Here is a 20,458-nt window from a genome sequence, read left to right as displayed (position 1 = left end):
TCAAAAATAAAGAGGTACTTGCCAGAAATGGTGGGGGAAAAGAGAGAAAAATGAACCTGTTTGTTACACTTTTTTTTGTAAAAAGTCGTTAACCACTCTTGAACATGACACTTTTTTTTTCACCTCGGTTGGGAAAATCCTTTGCCTAACAGTTAATCAAACCACAATGAAAGTCTTCAGCCAATTTCTGGGTATTAGCTTTGGGTTAATTGTCACCAAAGCATCTGCAGTGTCGTTATGTGTTCAAAAGAATAGTTCAAACAAACCATTCATCTGCAAAATATCTGTCATCCATTTTGACCATCCCTGAGTCAGTCCTTGCCAATATATTTCTTCAAAACTTGATCTATGATTTCGTGTTGTGGGCTTGCCTATGACAGATCACTTTCTATCGACTTCAGCTCATTATCTAGGAAGATGATCTAGAAATCGTCATTACCTTGAAAGCTGCATGCTCTAATGGCAGTTTTCTCGCCTTCAATGATAGGTTGCATCATTGACCTTCGATCGAATGATTCTATGACATGTTCGACTTCAGCTCATTTATTCACATTTCATGGATTGTACTAGGTACTTTGGAAGCCATTGACATTACTGGTGACACTTGTTAACAGTTCACATCATTGACTGGTAATCAAGTGGTTTCTACCATGTTCGACTACGACACATTCATTCACATGGATAGAATCATACTAGTTCGGGAAGAGGAAATCAAGACCCTGGATCTAGTTTCTACCATCCAGGTTGCGAGGAGTTTTGTTATTCATTATACAGTGGACTATTCATAAATAGATGGTTGTGTCCCTACTGTGTCTACACATGTCTATACTCTTGATGTATTACAAAATCGTTCCTGTATCAGAACAATTTAGTTAGTTTTCTAGTCAGTTTTGATCTGAGTATGGGAATGCCTACCTCAGCGATGATATATATATATTGCATTGAATGTTTGTACAGGTTCTGACTGGGGTGTCCACAAGATGATCCTTGAAATGATAAAGTACTTCACTCTTCATAAATGACAGACTCTATCTTCATCTATTACAGACTTCGCACTTTAGGGGGCAATCTGTTGCACTAAAAATTGTCACCTTGACATTCTGCAATCTCTGTGAGTCCATTATCACTCATATTTTCCTCCTTTGCAAGTCTAAAGCCTCAGTTCTTCATATCAAGCCTTGAAAGTAAGAGAAAAGCCCTAAAAGTCTTTAAAACTCTGGTTCCACACTTTCTCTTTGCATTACCTACGGTCCCACACCTAATGGTCATGTCCCCTGTGCACCTGACCACTTTGTCTCTGTGTTATGGGTGCGGACCCTTGTAAAAGTTAAAAAGGCACAAGTACATTCTAAAAAACTCACTTTCAGTCATTTCTAGAAGCTTCTGGAAGGAATCTTGAGGTGGCAAGTTCGCTCTCTTAAGGTTCATGCATCCCATACCTTAAGGAGCTAACCCCTTGATGTGAGGAGCTTATCCCTTTGAAGGAGGATTCTATCCCTTCATAGATGGACCTGTAGCCTCCTCCTCCGCACTTTAAATGAAGCATTGGGCTGGTTACTTGCGAGGTTAGAAGCTGAATATTTTTGAGGTGAAATGTTGCTGGAACTTAGTCTTCTTTAGTTGAGTTTTTATGAGGAGAGATTACATACCTCTAAGATCTCATTTGGAAGAGTGCAAGGCTTGTCAAAGTAAGGGAAATTCCTTTTTCGGACCTTAGGAAGAGCTTGTTCAACATCAAGGCTGAAAAGGTTATAAGGTTCTTCTACTTCAAAGTTAATACAAATAAGTTTGTTTTTCTCAATAAGCTATTCATTTATGGTTTATTTTATCGATTCCTTGATCACCATAATAAACATGATTTATGATATTTGCTATGCAGGTGCTATTTAATGTTTGCTTGTTTGTGATTGCAGGTCCTTAAGGTAACTCTTTCGAACGATTGAGCGATGACTACAACGAACAAGTGTTGGATCTAAGGTAGGATCTTAACACCTTTATAGTCTTTAATTGTAAATAGCATATGTCTAGAGAAAGATAGGTTTGTTTGTCTATTTGTTGCTAGACTATCTTCCGATACTAGGGAGATCAGCCTTGTCCGCAAGATCAATTTATCTGGCCAACAATGGCATAACTAAGCACTCATACAAACCTTGTTTGGTTTTGAAGGCGATCTTCCAGATGTCTTCTTCTTTGACTCGAACCTAGTGGTATCTAGACTTTAAGCCCAACTTGGTGAAGTAATTTTCTTGTTGCAACTAATCTAGAAGATGACCTATCCAGGGAATGGGGTATTTATTCTTAAGCATGATTTTGTTCAACGTCTCGTAATCTATACACATTCGACAAGTCCCATCCTTCTTTGGCACAATGATGATGAGTGACCCACATGGTGATGTACTCAGTCGAATGACACCTTACTCCAATAGCTATTGCAACTGTTTCTTCACCTCACTTGCTTCTATAACATACTTCCTGTGCAACCCAATATTTGGCAATGTGAAGTCTGGCAATAGTTGGATCTCATGCTCCACTTATCTCTTAGGTGGTAAACCCTTAGGCTCTCGGAACACATCCATGTATGCCTGTAACAACTAATCCAATTGATTTTTTTGTTTCTTAGTACACTTCTCTAGGGATGCCTTGACTCTTATTGCCTCCTCTTTAGACTCACTTTCTCTTAAAAATAAAAATAAAACATATTTCTTGTTGGAACCGGTCAATTTCTTGTCTTGGTTGGCACTTACCAGTGAAATTTTTTACTTTCCTTTGTGCTCGTTGTTGATGAACGATTTTCCATCCTTCATGAGTCAGTACTTGTTAGTTATCCTCATAAATTTTTCATCACGCATGTACATGTATGGATTCCCAAACACGACTCCACATACATCAAGGGGAACTAAATATAGATCTACTTCATCAATAAAATCAACACTAATAGTAAATCTAAGTTTACATTGTTTTGTTACCTTTAGCTTTGCATCCTTATTTACCCATCCCAGTGGACATGGGTTTGGACGATCATGAACTTCCAACCCCAACTTCTTGACCAGATCCACTGCAATGGCATTCGCTTGAGATCCTGAATCAAATAGAGCATCAATATTTGTGTTCTTGACCTCTATCTTTATATGAATAGTTTGGTCATTTCTTTCCCTTCCTATTGCTGAAGGCTACTTAGATTCATCTCCTTTTGCATTGATGTATAGACGATCTTCTCATCCACATCCGAGCTTCTTTCAACTTGGTTACTTGAATCCATTTCCATGAGATTATTATTCTTATTAGCTTTCTTTTTTTTGTTCGGGTTTAGGTTTGGATGCAACCTCTAACACTTCTCTTTTGTATGTCCATCAATGTTGTAGTGGTTATAGCGGTTGCTAGGATCTTTGTACCGATGTGTTGTGACTACCTTATTTTTATATTTTCCCCCTTTTTTCTTTTTCTTCCCCTCCTTAGAAGCTTCTTTTTTCTCCTTCTACTTTGACCCACTTGATTTCACTCGTTTCAGGCCTATGTTCTCCAGGTATTATTCCTATACACAAGCCTCATCCACCGATTTGGGCTTGAACAACATCACTTGTTCGCGCAGATGCCGGTGCATACCCCCTTAATACTTGAGGAGTACATCTAGGTTATTTGGAGGGATACTCAACATTATAGCCATCTTTCTGAATTATGAGGTGTACTCCTCCATGCTTTGGCCTAACATTTTCCTGAAGTAACCCATTGGATCCAATGGTACTCCATGTACGCAATGGGATAAAACTGTGACTTAATAAGGGTTTTGAAATCTTCCCACTTAGTCACTAGAGGTTTTCCCTCTAACCTTATGGTTTCTGTGTGACTTTCCCACCAACTTAGTGCATGGCCCTCCAATTTCATCAGCGCAAATGAGATTTTTTATCCTTCTTCAATCTGATGGATGTTGAAATAAATTTCCAATGGCTGCAACCAATGGTTCAACTTCAGAGAATTGATATCATCGTGATATGGCTTGATATCATCTTTTTCTTCCATTTTAAACAAGGATTGATTCACGACACTCGAACTGGGCTGATATGTTCCAGATTCTTTCTTTGATTGGTTCTCTCTTTCTCCCTGATCTTCTGATCCCCATGCAGATTTGTCCTCTGCATTCAAACTGTCATCTTCTCCATATATCCCCAACTTTTTATTCAAGACCACCATGAGGAGGTTTACATTGTGGTTGATATCTATGACTTTTTGTTCCAACCGCATAAACCTTACCTCTGCAAGATCACGATATTCGTTTATAGATTCATTAGCCATGATTAATATTTTACGATTTTCAGTCCCGCCGATCTAGATCCCTGCAATCTCCAAAAAATACCCAAAGAAACTTGTTTTGATACCAAATGATCCGTAAACTGCCATGGATATTCCACTTGACGGTTTGTCACAACACATCTGATAATAATATATTAAAATTCTGAATGTTTAAACTATTACAGTTTTATTAAACTTCTAGATCTATAAATTTAACTGTAATTTGTGCATGCATGTAAATACACATAAGACACAAGATATGCTATGGGAAACCCTTTCAGGAGAAAACCCAGCTGAAAGGTGAGGTCGCTTCACTCTCTTTCTCTGTTTGGAAATATGGATGGAGGTATAAAAAAGTAATGTTTCTGGCCCACGGGATGCTAGAGTGCACATATCATTTTTTTGTGCTCTACCTCCTATTTCTCTTGGCTATCTTTGCTCATCTATGGAATAAAATTCTCTCGAAATAATGCAATGTCTCTTCCTCCTAGTGGCCTAGTTATAACACAACATGATAAACCTACTAGTGGAAGAGTTTGACTACATCAACTCTTAACTAGAGTTACAATATAGAATCTTCTAGATTATTTTATATCACAAACAAATGGCTAGACCCTTTTCCATAAATAATGGGGATTGACACAACATCCTTCTGAACCATAGGTGTGAAAATGGAAAGGTCAAATTCTGAGTGGCATAACTTTTGTATATAGACTCTGATTGATGTGCTTCTTGCTTCATTCAAAAGATCTCTATGTGTATAATAACATGAAAAGGTGTGGCACTAAAGAGGAAAACGTTACTCTCAAAAAATGTCGTTTGATGCCTTAAAATGGTCCCGGAAGGTTTAAGACCCTATTTCACCAAACTAGGTCCCGTCGGTAAAAATGGTCCCGTGAGTTGATTCCTCCACTTTTTCCACACTGAATGCATCAATATGGATGACAAAAAATATAAATTGGAGTGGAGGAATTAAGGATAATGTAAAATTATTTGTATATTGGTCGTTTGTACAGTTGATGCATATAGGCAATTCATCAATCCTTAGGAATTACCCAAGGAAATAAGGACCTTTTCTATTGTTTAGGAGCTCGAATTTGCTCAAAATTACTCAAGGAAATCATAGGCTGAGGGAAATAGAAATTGACTAAGTGTTGGCTAGAGGGTCTCATTCAACACAAAGAAAATATATAAATATAAATATAAATATATATATATATATATATATATATATATATATATATATATATATATAGATATAATTTTTTTAATTGTTTTGTTCATTCTTTCCACACCATCCAATCAATTTGACTTCATAAAATTTTCAAATAATTTAATATAATATTCCATAATGTTTTGTTAAGAAATAAAAATTATTCAAAAATATTATGGATGAATAAATTATTTTTTTACTTTTAAGATATTACAAAGTTTTTAATTAGTTCAGTACAACCACAAAGATCCCCTCATTTGAATGCAAAATGTTCAATTAAAAAATTTAGATATATATATATATATATATATATATATATATATATATATATATATATATATAAAGATGAAATTGTTACTTGTACGGACTTCTATCGATTTTCTACGCTAGGGCCGGCTCGAAGCCTAGGGCATTACGCTAGGACCAGCTCGAAGGCTAGGGCATTCCTGGGCGAGTCTGCAACCCTTCTCCTCCGTCGTTTGTTTGTCTCCGACTCTGTTCATCTCTGGCCCGTCGGTTCTGTCTTCTGTTGGAATTTTCTGATAAATTCCATAACAGACAGACAAAAAAAATTGCTCTGTTTTTGCACAGAAAAACTGAAAATCATTTGCTGGAAGCGGTGTAACAGCAACGCTGAAACTGGTGTAACAGCAACGCAGTTTCGTCAGTTGCTGTTCGCAATGTAACAGCAACGGTGATTTGATGTCAAGCCTATTTTTGACTTACGGTGTAACAGCAACGTAAAAAATAACTTGCATTCATAAACAGTAAACCAACTGATACAAATTTGTCTTCCTCACATAGAGGGATTTTCACAAAAGATTTATGCTGAAAAGCATCTTCCTCTTGACAGAGGGATTACAACAGGAACGCTTCAGTTCCACAAACCAATTTCTGCTATCTCAGAAAATTACAGTTTCAGCCACACAGGCTGTTGCTGAAACACACAGTTTCAGTCATATAGTCTGTCGCTGAAACACGTGTTTCAGTATCTGGCAGACAGTTGCTGAAACACGCCTGTAGAATGCATTGCTGCTCCAAAACACAGCGAGAGCATCTTCCTCTTAACAGAGGGATTCACCAAGGACTGTGCTTAAGAGCACCTTCCTCTTGACAGAGGGATTCTTCAAAGACTGTGCTTAAGAGCACCTTCCTCTTGACAGAGGGATTCACCAACATGCCTTCTTCAGAGGCACTTCAATCTGTGTCTGCAAACAGTTGTTGTTACAGCTGTTACAGCAACGGGCAGACAGTTCTGAAATACACAGACAGTTGCTGTAACACGTGTTTCAGCATCTGGCAGACAGTTGCTGAAACACGTTTGTAGAATGTATTGCTGTTCCAAAACACAACGAACACAAAGAACTGTTGTTCATTACATCTTCCTCTTGCACATACGCGCTGCAGCGTATTGCCCTGCAAAACTTCACGCTGTTGCATGCTCCCCTTTGCTCTCTATCTCTCTTACTTTTCATTCCCTGCACTGCTGTGCAAGAGGGCTTCATTCATGTGAGCTCATGTTGCTGCACATTCTTTAAACACACAGAAATTACATTTGAGTGCTACTGCGCTACATTGCAGAGAAATTAACACTGTTGTGGCTCTACACATATATAGTGCAGGAAGCAGTCATAACTTATCGATCAACCGCCTCAACTCACTGACAGAGTCTCTACTGCACATAATGAACAAATCTGATCTTTTGACATTCTGCTGTACTTCTTGATTCGGTTGTGTGGAAACCCAAGACTGATAAATGTTGCGACGGCTCGAGGCTGGTACTTACCTTCTCGGCCATGCTTCTTCTTTAATGCTGTAGGTGAGCAGTTATTGTGCAGAGCCCAGATCTGATCTTCCTCCTCCTTTGGGAACACAAACAGGTAAAGGGTGAAAGGACACTTATGGCGGTGGCGTGAATAAGCCGACTCCTTGTAAGTCCTCTATTGCGGCTCGCTGCTGCTGCACGGCAGTTGGAATTAATATTCCAACACTCCCCTTTTAATTTCAACTGTTGGGCGTTCAATCATACCCAGACATTTCATAAAAAACTCATAACTTTTTTGATCCAATGGTTTGGTCAGAATATCAGCAAACTGCTCCTTCTCTGTTGTCATGGGAGATTTAATTCCATATCTCTTTCTTATAAGAAGATCTTCATCAAAGAATGACTGTTAATACAGTTCAGCAATAATGATAAAAAATTACAGGCTCCCCTTTAGTGTATGCATTATCTTCTTTCGGCAGAATCTTCTCAAAAGAAACTTAGATCGGTTGGAGAGCTCAAGGGACTTTCGGACTGTATTTTCTTCCTTCTCCATACTTGTGTAACTTTCTTCTTTTGCATGGGTCTAGCTTGTGTAAAGGCCCATGTCAAGTTACAGTCACATGCCATATGCCCAATGTTATGACACTTGAAGCATTCAACATTGTTCATGAATAAAAATTCATGATTTCTTCTTGCAAAATTGTTTCTTGGAGATTGTCGGAGACTACAACATCTATCTCTATGAAATGCTCTGCAGTCTTTTGCCATATGACCAAAGTTTGAACAAGAATAACAATAACCAAAAAATGAACTTTGATACCTGGTATATGGAGGTTTCCTTGATGTACGTCCGAAGCCTTTCTGCCTTGAAATTCTTTGCTGATAACCATTGCCTCTCGCATCTTTGTCGTCATCAACATTTCTTCTTGGAGCTAGTTTTCCACTTGGAGTAGGATTTCTTCTATTGTACCCTTGATTTTTCTCCTTGCCTTTGCTGGAACTAGGGGCATCACAATTTCTTTCTGCCTTCTGCACATCTCCTTTGCTTAAAGCATTTTCACTTTTGTTTGAGGGTTCACATACATACCCGAGTCCTGATTTATCATATGGAGATCTGTGATAACTGAGCATATCATCCAAGGCTTGAGAGCTCTTCAAGATTTTGTTCATCCCTTCAACCTTTTTTCTAAGGAGGACAATCTCTTCTTCCAATCTTTCACACTCATCATTCTTCTTTGTAATTTGTTCCTCAGTTTCTTCCTTGCTACAAGTAGTTTCAGCTGCTACTACTTTAAGAGAGATAATATCTGACTTCATTTTGGAGATTTCTTCATTCTTTGCTTGACTGCTCTCTATTCTCTTCACAGCTTCTTGTGCCTGCTTCCTGGCTTCTTGTAATTCAGCCTTAAGGGAGGAGACCTCTACCTTGTACTGTCCAATCTCTTCTACAAGTTTGTTCACTCTCTTGTGCCTTTGTTCAAGTTGATTTGACAAAATATCTTCCTGCTTCCTTGCTTTATTCAACTGATTTGTCATGGATATGACTTCTTCATGATGCTTCCTTTTGCATTGATCAAGTTCCTTCTTAAGCTTGGCAAGCTCTTCATTTCTTTCTTGTACTTGAAGCTTGATGAAGTCAACCTTCTCATTTTTAGCTTCTATGATGGGTTCAGAATTTCCTTCTTGACTGATTGTCATGGTCAGTGCTCCCTTTGCATGAAGGTCATGAAGTCTGTCCCATATATCCTTTGCTGATGAATATTTTTCTATATTCTTCTTTACAGAATCAGGCAGTCCATCCAAGATTGTCTTTGCTGCTTTTGCATTGCACTCCTTGGATTCTTTATCCATCTTGCTATCATCAATCACTGACTCCCAAATTTCAATCCCTTAAGACTGTAAGACAGTCCTCATTTTTATTTCCCACATATCAAAATTTCCATTAAACCTTGAAGCCTCAAATAGAATGCTTTCAAGTTGATTGTCTTCTATTTTGGGAGTAGAGGGAGACACATTCTTAGCAGGATTGGTGACTTTCTTCTTTGACCTTGCCATTTGTCTGAGTATCTTAAAATAACTGATTGTTTCTTCAACAACAACACAGAAAATTAATCTGAAAAATACCTTGACAGCGTTTTCGCTCTGCTGGATAATTTGCTGTAGCAAGAAATCTTCTTTCAGCTTCTTTGATGTCTTCAAAGAGCCTGGACAAGCTCTGATACCGTGTCGGGAATTTCTGGTTATTCCAAACAAAATACAGTGGAAAAATCCTCTGTTTCCACTATTGGGAATTTTCTGATAAATTCTGAAACAACAAAAAAAATATGAACAGAGAGTAATACTCTGTTTTCAGGATTTCTAATAATTCAAAAACACAAGAACAGAGCATAAAATAATACTCTACTTTGCCTCAGGATCAAAAACTGATCAAAATAATACTCTGTTTTAATATAGCGAAAACAGAAAAAAAAAAATCGCTTTGCTGTAACTGGTGTTGCAGCAACGCAGTTTTTTTCAGTTGTTGTAACTTGTGTTGCAGCAACGCTGTTCGTGGTGTTGCAGCAACGTAAATTTTTGACGTCAAGTATTTTTTGAGTTACGGTGTAACAACAACGTAAAAAATAACTTGCATTCATAAACAGTAAACCAACTGATACAAATTTGTCTTCCTCACATAGAGGGATTTTCACAAAAGATTTATGCTGAAAAGCATCTTCCTCTTGACAGAGAGATTACAACAGGAACGCTTCAGTTCCACAAACCAATTTCTGCTATCTCAGAAAATTACAGTTTCAGCCACACAGGCTGTTGCTGAAACACACAGTTTCAGTCATACAGTCTGTCGCTGAAACACGTGTTTCAACATCTGGCAGACAGTTGCTGAAACACGCCTGTAAAATGCATTGCTGCTCCAAAACACAACGAAAGCATCTTCCTCTTAACAGAGGGATTCACCAAGGACTGTGCTTAAGAGCACCTTCCTCTTAACAGAGGGATTCTTCAAAGACTGTGCTTAAGAGCACATTCATCTTGATAGAGGGATTCACCAACATGCCTTCTTCAGAGGCACTTCAATCTGTGTCTGCAAACAGTTGCTGTTACAGCAACAGGCAGACAGTTCTGAAATACACAGACAGTTGCTGTAACACGTGTTTCAGCATCTAGCAGACAATTGCTGAAACACGTTTGTAGAATGTATTGTTGTTCCAAAACACAACGAACACAAAGAACTGTTGTTCATTACATCTTCCTCGTGCACATACGCGCTGCAGCGTATTGCCCTGCAAAACTTCACGCTGTTGCGTGCTCCCCTTTGCTCTCTATCTCTCTTACTTTTCAGTGCCTGCACTGTTGTGCAAGAGGGCTTCATTCATGTGAGCTCATGCTGCTGCACATTCTTTAAACACACGGAAATTACATTTGAGCGCTGCTGCGCTACATTGCAGAGAAATTAACACTGTTGTGGCTCTACACATATATAGTGCAGGAAGCGGTCATAACTTATCCATCAACCGCCTCAACTCGCTGACAGAGTCTCTGCTGCACATAATGAACAAATCTGATCTTTTGACATTCTGCTGTGCTTCTTGAGTCGGTTGTGTGGAAACCCAAGACTGATAAATGCTGCGATGGCTCGAGGCTGGTACTTACCTTCTCGGCCATGCTTCTTCTTTAATGTTGTAGGTGAGCAGTTATTGTGTAGAGCCCAGATCTGATCTTCCTCCTCCTTTGAGAACACAAACAGGTAAAGGGTGAAAGGACACTTATGGCGGTGGCGTGAATAAGCCGACTCCTTGTAAGTCCTCTATTGCGACTCGTTGCTGCTGCACGGCAGTTGGAATTAATATTCCAACATCTTCTTTTCCATTCATCACCCAACGTACACATGTGCGAGAGTGAGAGAGATTTGCTCTGATTCGTTGGATCCCCTATGTATTCACGTTTGGGGCTTAAATCAATTGAAAGTTATTTTTGGAATATCTTGCAATCTGATTATCATGAGAAAGGTTAATCTATTTATTATGAGAAAAGTTAATCTATTTAACTCTATTATAACAATGCATCAGGTATTTACCTTGGCTTAGTCCCATAAGCCAAAATGTTATATCCATTGTAAGACGGGTATAGCTGTTTTATATATTTCTGATTATTTTATTTAGTTATTTTTAAACATATTTGTTTGTGTTTTTTAGTTGTCATCAATGATCCCACTGCAATATCTGAGTTGTAATTTTGATGGTCACTTTTATAAACTGCCATTTCATTAGTTGTAATTTTGATTGTCACTTTTATAAACGGCCATTTCATTAGTTTTTAATGTAGACTTTTATAAACGGCCATTTCATTAGTTTTTAATGTAAATTTAAAATCTATATCTGAATAATCCTCACTCTTTCTATCTTTAAAATTTATATAAAATAATTATTACTAAATAAATAACAATTTTTTACTCTTAACATCAATATATATACAATTCTAACTCGGTCCCATCCTTCAAATTAATATCTAAAGGATCTTCACTCTCCAATTGATATGCAATATTTAATGTTACAATGGACAATGCAAAATGTTTGAAAATCAATTTCTTTACTAAAATGAAAATTATTTTTGCTTTAGAAACACTTTGAGAGGCGGAATGGTCATGTAGGCTTTTAAAGTAAACAATGCCCGGCAAGTGTGCGTTATTATACATTGAACGCAAGACAATCGGCTGGCAGGGCTTTATTCCAATAATTTAACCTAGGCAACCGGTTCGAAGAGGATCTTTTTGACATGCTCTTTAATTTCTGTTTCATGTGAAAGCGTGAAACCGTCTCCTTCCATGTAAAACAGTTGCATTAATCTTGCATTGTCAAAAACCAGTCTCTTGCAATTGTCCGGCACGTCTTTTGTCTTCAGAAATTCACACTTCAAATCTGCGAGGGCGTTTTCCATGAGACTATAAACATGTTTGAGAGCTTCTTCCTCTGAGAATTCTGGATGGTCCTTCATGTAACACTGTATGGCAGAAGCCACCTCGCCTTGACCTCTCTCCGCCTGCATATAATGAGCAACCGTTCAAATAAATTACAAGCGCCTAAGGACATCGATAATATAATATTTGACTATAAGAGATTGAGTAACTTGCCTGGTAAGTTTTGATATCGTTTATCAAACGACCTGTCAACCCCATGAGATATGCAAATTTGGATCGGTAATCAATTTGGGAGAGTATGTGATCTGTAAGAACCTCTCCAGTGAAAAGAACACTAATCAGAACGATAGTTGCCAGTGATATTGAGATACTAGCGGTCTCTATGTATTCATGGAAGGACGGCACATATTCAGCTTCCGACCATTCTGCTTCTCTCGTGAATGCTTCAAGCTGGATCTCCCACTGCCATATATCATATGACCCATAAATCCATAATCAGTATTTAATTGTAACTTTGGTGGAAAATAAAAAACTTGTTTATCATCAAACTTGTAGACTTATTAATACATACTAAATTTCGAATGTAACCTAGCACGTCGTGCCCCTGTCTCTTGCGCCCTTCTTCTGCTATTTCATTAACCAAATTGTAAAGACCCAGGAAGCATATTTTCATGTGTTCTGGCATTTGGTCTAACAGGAACAGATCCCACCTAAAACAAAGGCGAGGATTGGCCATGGAAACATAGTTTAGAAGCGACAATATTTATAGAAGCTTTTGATCTCTTTCATCCATTAAATATATATTAAAGAGAATGAATATATTAAATGTCTACCTTTCCACTGCTTCTGTGAACAGCTTGATGTCTTCTGCAGACCCATGAGCGTCATATAGGTCGTCCAAAATGACAACGCAGATGGCAGATTTCGTATAAACGGTTCTACAGGTAGCGAGCTCCGGTTCGAACATAGAAGACGCGATCGAGAAATATATTTCAGCCACACGGTCGCGTGTGAAATTGAGCTCTGAGAATCCCGATGATTTCCACCACCTATGAAAAAATCGAGGTACACTAGCATTCAGTGCGTCAATAGACATATGAATTTGAAAATTTGATTTTAGATAATAATAAAAAAAATATACACATATTTTGAATGAAGCATTTAATTAAAAAAAAATGCAAATAACACCTTCGAAGCTGGCTAATCTCCTTTTGGTGTATAGACTGCACATTATTGAAGTCCAGTTTTGCTAGTTCCAGATATTTTCCGTTGTTAATATATGGCAAACTGTTCCCGTCAATAATACATTAGCGTGCTAAAACCATTATTGGGTTCAAAGTGTACTCAAACGAAAATTGCAAATATTAAGGGGTTTATATCTTACGTATACAGAGGTTTTCCAGGCCGTATATCGTTCGGCCCGTAATGTTGAATATAGCTTCTAGCCTCAAGCCTTGGCAGACTCCTAAGCCATGGATATCTGAGGGCGTACTCCACCTGCAAATAAAATTGCCAAAGTATTTGGTAGATATATGATCATTGAGGTCAAGGTCGCAGCAAGATTGAGATGTTAAAGAACCATACCTCTCCCAGCATGTTCGTTTTAAGAGCCCATTTGTCGAATGCATCCACATTTTCCAGAGTATTCAACAGATACCTTTCGCTAAAGAGTTTCGCGTCTTCCATGACCGTTTCTCCCGGAATTGCAACGTGTGAGCAACGATTGAGGTTTAACATGGCTCTAACTCCTCTCTGTGTTTGACGTGAGAAACTAAAGAACTCTCCATTCTCATCTCTAAAAGTCTTTAAAACATCTGCCAACAAAGTTCGTTCAAGAAGTCAACGGCCTGAAAGAATTGAAGGACTTGGTTGTTTACATCAACATTTTCGTTTAGTACCTGAGGATACATTGTACCCATGTAGTCTCAGGATTCGAAGACCTGTGGCCGTAACATCAATATCAGCGACAGAATTCTCTCTTCCACATCCAATGCCTCTTTCGTCCCAATGGCTGCTCATCAATCTCCAAGATAAGAAAATTCGGCCATTAATGAGCTAATGAAGACGTGAATCGTTTGGGATGGTTAAAGGCATGATACCTGTAAACATAATCCAATGCGTCCTTGATCTGCTTTTTGAAATGGCGATCGATCCCTAGCCGTTCAACAGTATCGACCGCCCACAGACGTTCAAATAGATCAAGCGGATAGCGACACGGGACTACAATAACAAATATTAAGTTGGTAATCTTCAATATAATTTTTGTCACAAAAAAAAAAAAAAAAACAACAACAACCTTAGTAAAATGAAATTGTCATGTCCATACCATGGTTTCCGAGTTTCATTAAAACGAAGTTCAAGAATTCCAAGCACTTGGCGTTCCCTGTACGCATGAATACAGCGGCTGTAGATGCCGGCGAGCTGAAGAATGATCCATCCTTGGATTGAAGTTTCAACATTTTGTCCCAGTCTATTATTTCTTGCAGGCCTTCCAAATGATACTGCAAGAATGTTGCTGGACCGGTGTAGAGAACAGTAGTAGGAATCCTGATCCAAACACCATGAAAGTTTAGGTAATTAATAATGACATTGAGAAATGACAATTTTATCAAGGATAGAAGAGCATCCTGATCGGAATTTAACCGACCTTTTAATCTTAGCCTCCCGCTTCTGAATTATTTGTTTGATGAATGGCAATTCATAAGGCAAATCCAAGCATAAGTTTTTAGCTTCGTTTAGCATGGCAGGAAAGACAATTTCAAATCCACTTGGCCGGTGATTGTCCGCTTCGTCCTCCATCATTCCAACATGTTTCTTCAAGAATTCAATCCCTGCGACACACTTATAATTTATTTCACAATGTAAATATGAATGGAAACATGGCTCCCTTTTGGAATTGTCTATCTATTCGGTTCTTTTATCTTATTTAACCTTATATTTGTTCATTTATCTTCAACTTTTTACTTCTGGATTAAACATATCATCAAAATAAATGAAAAATCAGCAAATTTTAAATTTCATAAATAATTGATAAAGTATAGGATTAAGAATAAAGTGTAAATAATGTTATTAATCCTTAAACCCTGAGTCAATCTAAATTATTCTAAATAAAATAAATAAAACTTCACTATAGTTTGTTATTAAATAAAATAATCTTCTTATCCATTTTTATATAAAGCAAAGTCTATCATAGTTTTATTATTAAATAAAAATAAAGTTTGCAAACCTTTCTGCACTTGTATCTGGCCAGTGCGCCATACGGTGAGAGTAATAATACATGCAAGAGTAGCCAGTAGTCTGTCATATGTTAAAAAGTGGTGCTCTTCTCCCCAAGAGCCATCTTCCAACTGATTCTGAAGAATCCATTGGAGTGTTTGAGGAAAGTGAGGGTGGTCAGAGCCATTAACTGCAGGAATCTTTGCTACCCAAGCAGTGTCATAAGCAGAGGGATTCGTTTCGCCATCGCCCATACTTGCAAACATACTCTTAATCTCAGCTATTAATATTTCGACACACTGCTCGTCGGCTATCTCCACCTAAATTAATGCAGGTCAACCAAAATATTTTAGAAATAACATTGGTGAGATTCTTGCGAGATAACGTGTCAACCATACCATGTTTACAAACAGACGCCGAGAATACCAACCTTGTTAGCTGACAATATAGAATCAATAATATCATCCTTCCAAAATCCTGGAGGAAATTCTCGTTTCGCTATTGTAGACACGGGAAACGAATCTGAGGGTAGTATCCAATAGACATGAAAAAGAATTGTGAAATTAATCACTTGGCACGACGTTGAAAATATTTAAATTATTTTCTATTCAATGCACAAGAATAAGTATACCAGTCGTTTTATCAGAGTGATTAGAAAGGGAGGTTGTGCCTTCTCCAACGCTAGCAACGATCTTGCGTGAACCTACATATTCGAAAATACCAAGAAGCCCAGTTGAAACTAACGTGAAATAAAGTACAATAAAACTTACAAGACATAAAAATACAAATAAACTTAAAATTATGTGTGTACCCGATCGTAGGTAGATGTTTCTGTATTTTCTGGCAGGGCTTCTTTTAAAGAGACGTGGAATGCATTGTGTATTCACGTGGGCATTGATAGTGAGATGATGAGGTCCAGCCAGTGTGGAAGTAAGGGAAATGTGGGATGACAATGAAGACAAGGGCATGGCCATCTTTCCAAATGAGCCGCTGGATTAGCAGAGGTAGCGAATGAGCTTTCAGTATATGGAATGTCAAGTTGTAGGAAATTTCTATAAATAAGCAATGTACAGGAGAACTTCTGTCACCAAAAACAAAGTTTCGTAGCCGGGCCAGATGCCTAAATTTGTCTCTTCTGCATAAAGTTTCTTTGGCATATGTTGAATGCAAAGATAATTTTTTTTGTTTTTGCAAAAGAAAGTGCAAATAATTCAATACGAAAGGTACCGCATTCAAATTGAAAGCTACGGTGGCCTGAACATAGCGTCAATAGACCGTGGAAGCGACATAAGTGCTGAACTTTCAATTTTCAGAGTTTAATTTATTTTTTTAATTTCCTGCCATCGTTTTCACTGACCATGGAAAACATAAATGCATTAAACTACTTACTTTCAGGCTTTCATAACCACTCAAAATAGAGTTATTAAGGGAGCGCTCGAATTTGACGTAATTTCAGTAGATAAAATACAAATAGACTTAAAATTATGTGCGTAGGTAGATGCTTCTCTTTTTTGTGCCACTGCTTCCGGTATTGGGTGGGTGGGCGTGCTGAAGAATCGTGGAATGCATTACGTGTTCACATACACGTTGGGAGTGAGATGATGAGGTCCACTCAGTGTGGTAGTAAGGGAAATATGGGATGACAATGAAGACAAATGCATTGACATCGTGCCAAATGGAGTACTAGATTAAGAGAGGTAGCATATATGCTCACATCTGGAATATACCTTTACGTCACATCTGGAATTTACCTTTACGTCTCCTCTGGTACATTCATGCATCGTCCTTCAATCTACCCTAATAAATTCATGTATCTTCAAGGAGGAATCCTCTCCAGGTGCTTAAGTTTGTCCTTTTGTCTTTTGAAATATATTCAATTTTAAGAATTTTCATTGACATATAGTTGGCAAAGACAATGAAAGAGCTTGCTGCCACCTTATCAGCGCCGGTGACAGATCATGGCGGCTGCAGTTCATGAACACTAACTCTCTTTGTGTTTATTTTTTTAGCACGTAATCAGTATTTTAATCGTATTGCTTAACCAAACTTAGATGATTTTCTGAAGAATATCTCTACGCTGCTGCCTCAAATCATCCGCTTAAATTAACACTGATTTGTTTCTCTATCATAGTCAACATCACTTTCAAGATTCAAGATTAAATTAAAAATATTAATTTGTTATAAATTTTAATTATGTATCTTTATATAATAAATCAAATATAATACTATATTTTATTAAGGTAAAGAATGATTAAGTTCATTGTTTCTTATGGTCAAAACTTATATAAATATATATAAAATAACAACAAAAAATTTAGGAATTTTGTAACGGAGGTTTGAGTTTATTTTTTAAAATTTGGTTTTTGGTTTCTTGATTATCAAGTAATTATATAAATATATATATAGAATAACAATAAAAAAAATCTAGCAATTTTGTGATAAAGGTTGTAGTTTTTTTATTTATTTGTTAGATGTGAAATTGATTTATATATTTAATAATGTATTTAAATATAAAAAATTCACAACTTATTTCAAAACTATATAATAATAATTAAGAAAATTAAATATATTAAAATTAGACAAAACCATAATAAATTATTTATAGAAATATAACATCTTTATATCTTTTAGTTTGATTTATTCATTATTTTTCTTGTATATATTTTTGAATTTTTGTTTGCATATTTTTTAGTCCAATTTGTTTAAAATTTGGTAGGGATTTATGAGAATCGCAAGTTTGAATTGTAAGCTCTCTACAATCCTAATGCCTCAAGGGTTTTTCATGTATTGAGTCCATATATGCAATCAAAAATACATTTTAAAGAACAAAATATCATTATTACATAAAAAATTGTTTGTTAAACTCTAGCCAAAAACTCCAAACATATAACAACAAGACAAACCTTTTTTTTTTGTTAAGTGGTAGGTTTTCATTAATTCATAATTCATTTATATAAAATAACAATCTTACTGTAATGGTCTACCACATGGGAAACCATAGTAGGGACAATGAAGATATTGCACAATTCCTCTACCTATCAAAATTACCCATATAAAAAATATTACATAACCTCCTTTTCAAAAGAAAAAACATACTTTTGATATTTCACAAGAAATAAAAAACTACAATCCCTTGGTTGTAGAGTAGCACATTTGCTAACATAAAACTAGGCTAAGAAAAAAATTCCAAACATATCTTATACTAAAAATATCTTGAAACTTAACTAAATCCCATTTGAAATAAAATCAAACAAAGTAAAGGAAAAAATAGACAACACATTACCATTAGACACCTCTTAGATGCAAACTAACCCAATATATAATAGCATAGCTTCCTTGGATAACATATCCACCAAGGCATTATTTTCCCTCAAAGTATGAAGAATTTGCACATCATCATACTTCTCCTATAGCTAGCGGATTTTCCTTTGCCATGATTCTAAATGAAGGACCCTTAAGTTAGCTATTCCATTGAAAAAATCCACGAGGACTTTTGAATCCCCATACAATTTGAATACTTTTACCTGCTTCCAAAGGGAGACCCTCATGGAACACTACATAGCAAGGAGTTCAGATGTGAAATTTGTGTATTAGCCAATACCTAGTTTACATTTAATCATCAGATTTCAGGAGAAGAAAATGACTATACCTGCACAAAAACATCCCTCTGATTGGCTCCATCAAATAATATCCATGCTATACTAGTCAGCAGCTCCACATCTCTGATAAGCGTGGTCTCCTTCCCTTTTAGTGATTTCACTTGGTCAAGATAAGAAGATATTGCATTGTGTATTACAACTTCAGAGAAAACCACAAAGTCTTCAAACAAATACAAGTTTCATCCTAGCTAAATTCCTCACAATACAAAGATCAAAAGGAATTTAAAGGAAGAGGAAATAAACATTTCATTCCAATTCTAGAGACACTCTTCAATTGAGCTTCGATTCCACCAGGCATCAAGGTTAAAACAAGAGAAAACCGCCTTCCAAACAAAAATTACGAAAGAAAAATGAATAAATAAATGAGATATAGACTCCTCATTCATCCATCATAAAACACAAATCCACGATCTACCCATCCTTGCTTAACAAGATTACCCCAAGTGAATATTTTTCTTTCCAACAACAGCCAAAGGAAATACCTGCATTTAAGAGGGTCTTGTCCCTTCCAAACTAATATATGCCACGATTTTGAAGATGTAAGAGAGATGTCTTGAATGAGTGCATCATATCCAAATCTAATTGTTCTAATTCCACTTAGTTTATTCTTAGACCACCTGATAATGTCTTCCTCCTCCTCGTTAATTACAATACTATCTTTACCCAAATTCAATACAAAAGGGCTCCATTCACCCTCACAATCTAACACTCCACCACTAGGGGGAGATTGTTGGGCATTGGATAATCCAACACTCCACCTTTCGGGGATCCATTAACCTTGGCGATTCCTTCATTTACTAACATATGTGGGTTTTAATGTAATGACAATTGTGATTCCAATACATTTCTCCAAAACTTACATACCACTATATCTAAACAGAGACTAAGAATGTCCTCAAAAAAATTACAAAATAACAAGGGAGTAAAAAAAACTAACTACAACATTCAAATATAAAACACATAAACCTAAAAACAACACCATTATTTTCTTTTACATTTGTATATAAAAAATTCCTTCAAAATGTTTTTCATTCCTATATGTATGTATCATTCCTTCAAAATGTTTTTCGTTCCTATATATATGTATCTTCCTGATCAAAAGTGGTGAGAGATTCTTCTCCTCAGTTTTGATATTCGAAGCATGAACTATGAAAAAAAACTCTTTAACCTTAATCCTTCCTTTGCATGCATCTGGACGATACATGAAACTCCTCCTAAGCATAATTTCTACTATAATCAAGGAACACAATCAAGCAACCTGAAATCATATATGCATTTGTGTGGTGTGTTAGATCACTTCTTCGTATTCATGATTCATTGGTAAGAGTTGAACAGTACACAGACCATGATTTGGACTATCTCACGGGTCTCCCACATGACCGAAATCACTGGTGAAAATCAGT

The 20,458-nt window shown here is 36.7% G+C and overlaps 1 protein-coding gene across 1 annotated transcript; it reads right to left on the bottom strand.

The window, feature by feature from the left end:
- Positions 1–11,833: 11,833 nt before the first annotated feature.
- Positions 11,834–16,396, bottom strand: LOC149229333 (monofunctional isopimaradiene synthase, chloroplastic-like). Its single transcript, XM_089375818.1, has 15 exons — positions 16,208–16,396; positions 16,028–16,099; positions 15,827–15,918; positions 15,407–15,716; positions 14,828–15,011; positions 14,507–14,727; positions 14,280–14,400; positions 14,079–14,191; positions 13,765–13,994; positions 13,565–13,677; positions 13,369–13,467; positions 13,014–13,229; positions 12,752–12,890; positions 12,394–12,642; positions 11,834–12,302 (listed from the first exon to the last, which is right to left on the bottom strand). The coding sequence occupies exons 1-15, from the start codon at positions 16,368–16,370 to the stop codon at positions 12,006–12,008; spliced, it is 2,619 nt and encodes an 872-aa protein (XP_089231944.1). The 5' UTR covers positions 16,371–16,396; the 3' UTR covers positions 11,834–12,005.
- Positions 16,397–20,458: the final 4,062 nt, after the last annotated feature.

The sequence above is a fragment of the Pinus tabuliformis genome, chromosome J, assembly GCF_031772625.1.
Source record: "Pinus tabuliformis cultivar Carrire ecotype Pingquan chromosome J, CPIR1, whole genome shotgun sequence".
Taxonomy (NCBI): Eukaryota; Viridiplantae; Streptophyta; class Pinopsida; order Pinales; family Pinaceae; genus Pinus; species Pinus tabuliformis.
This window is presented reverse-complemented; position numbering and strand designations above follow the sequence as displayed.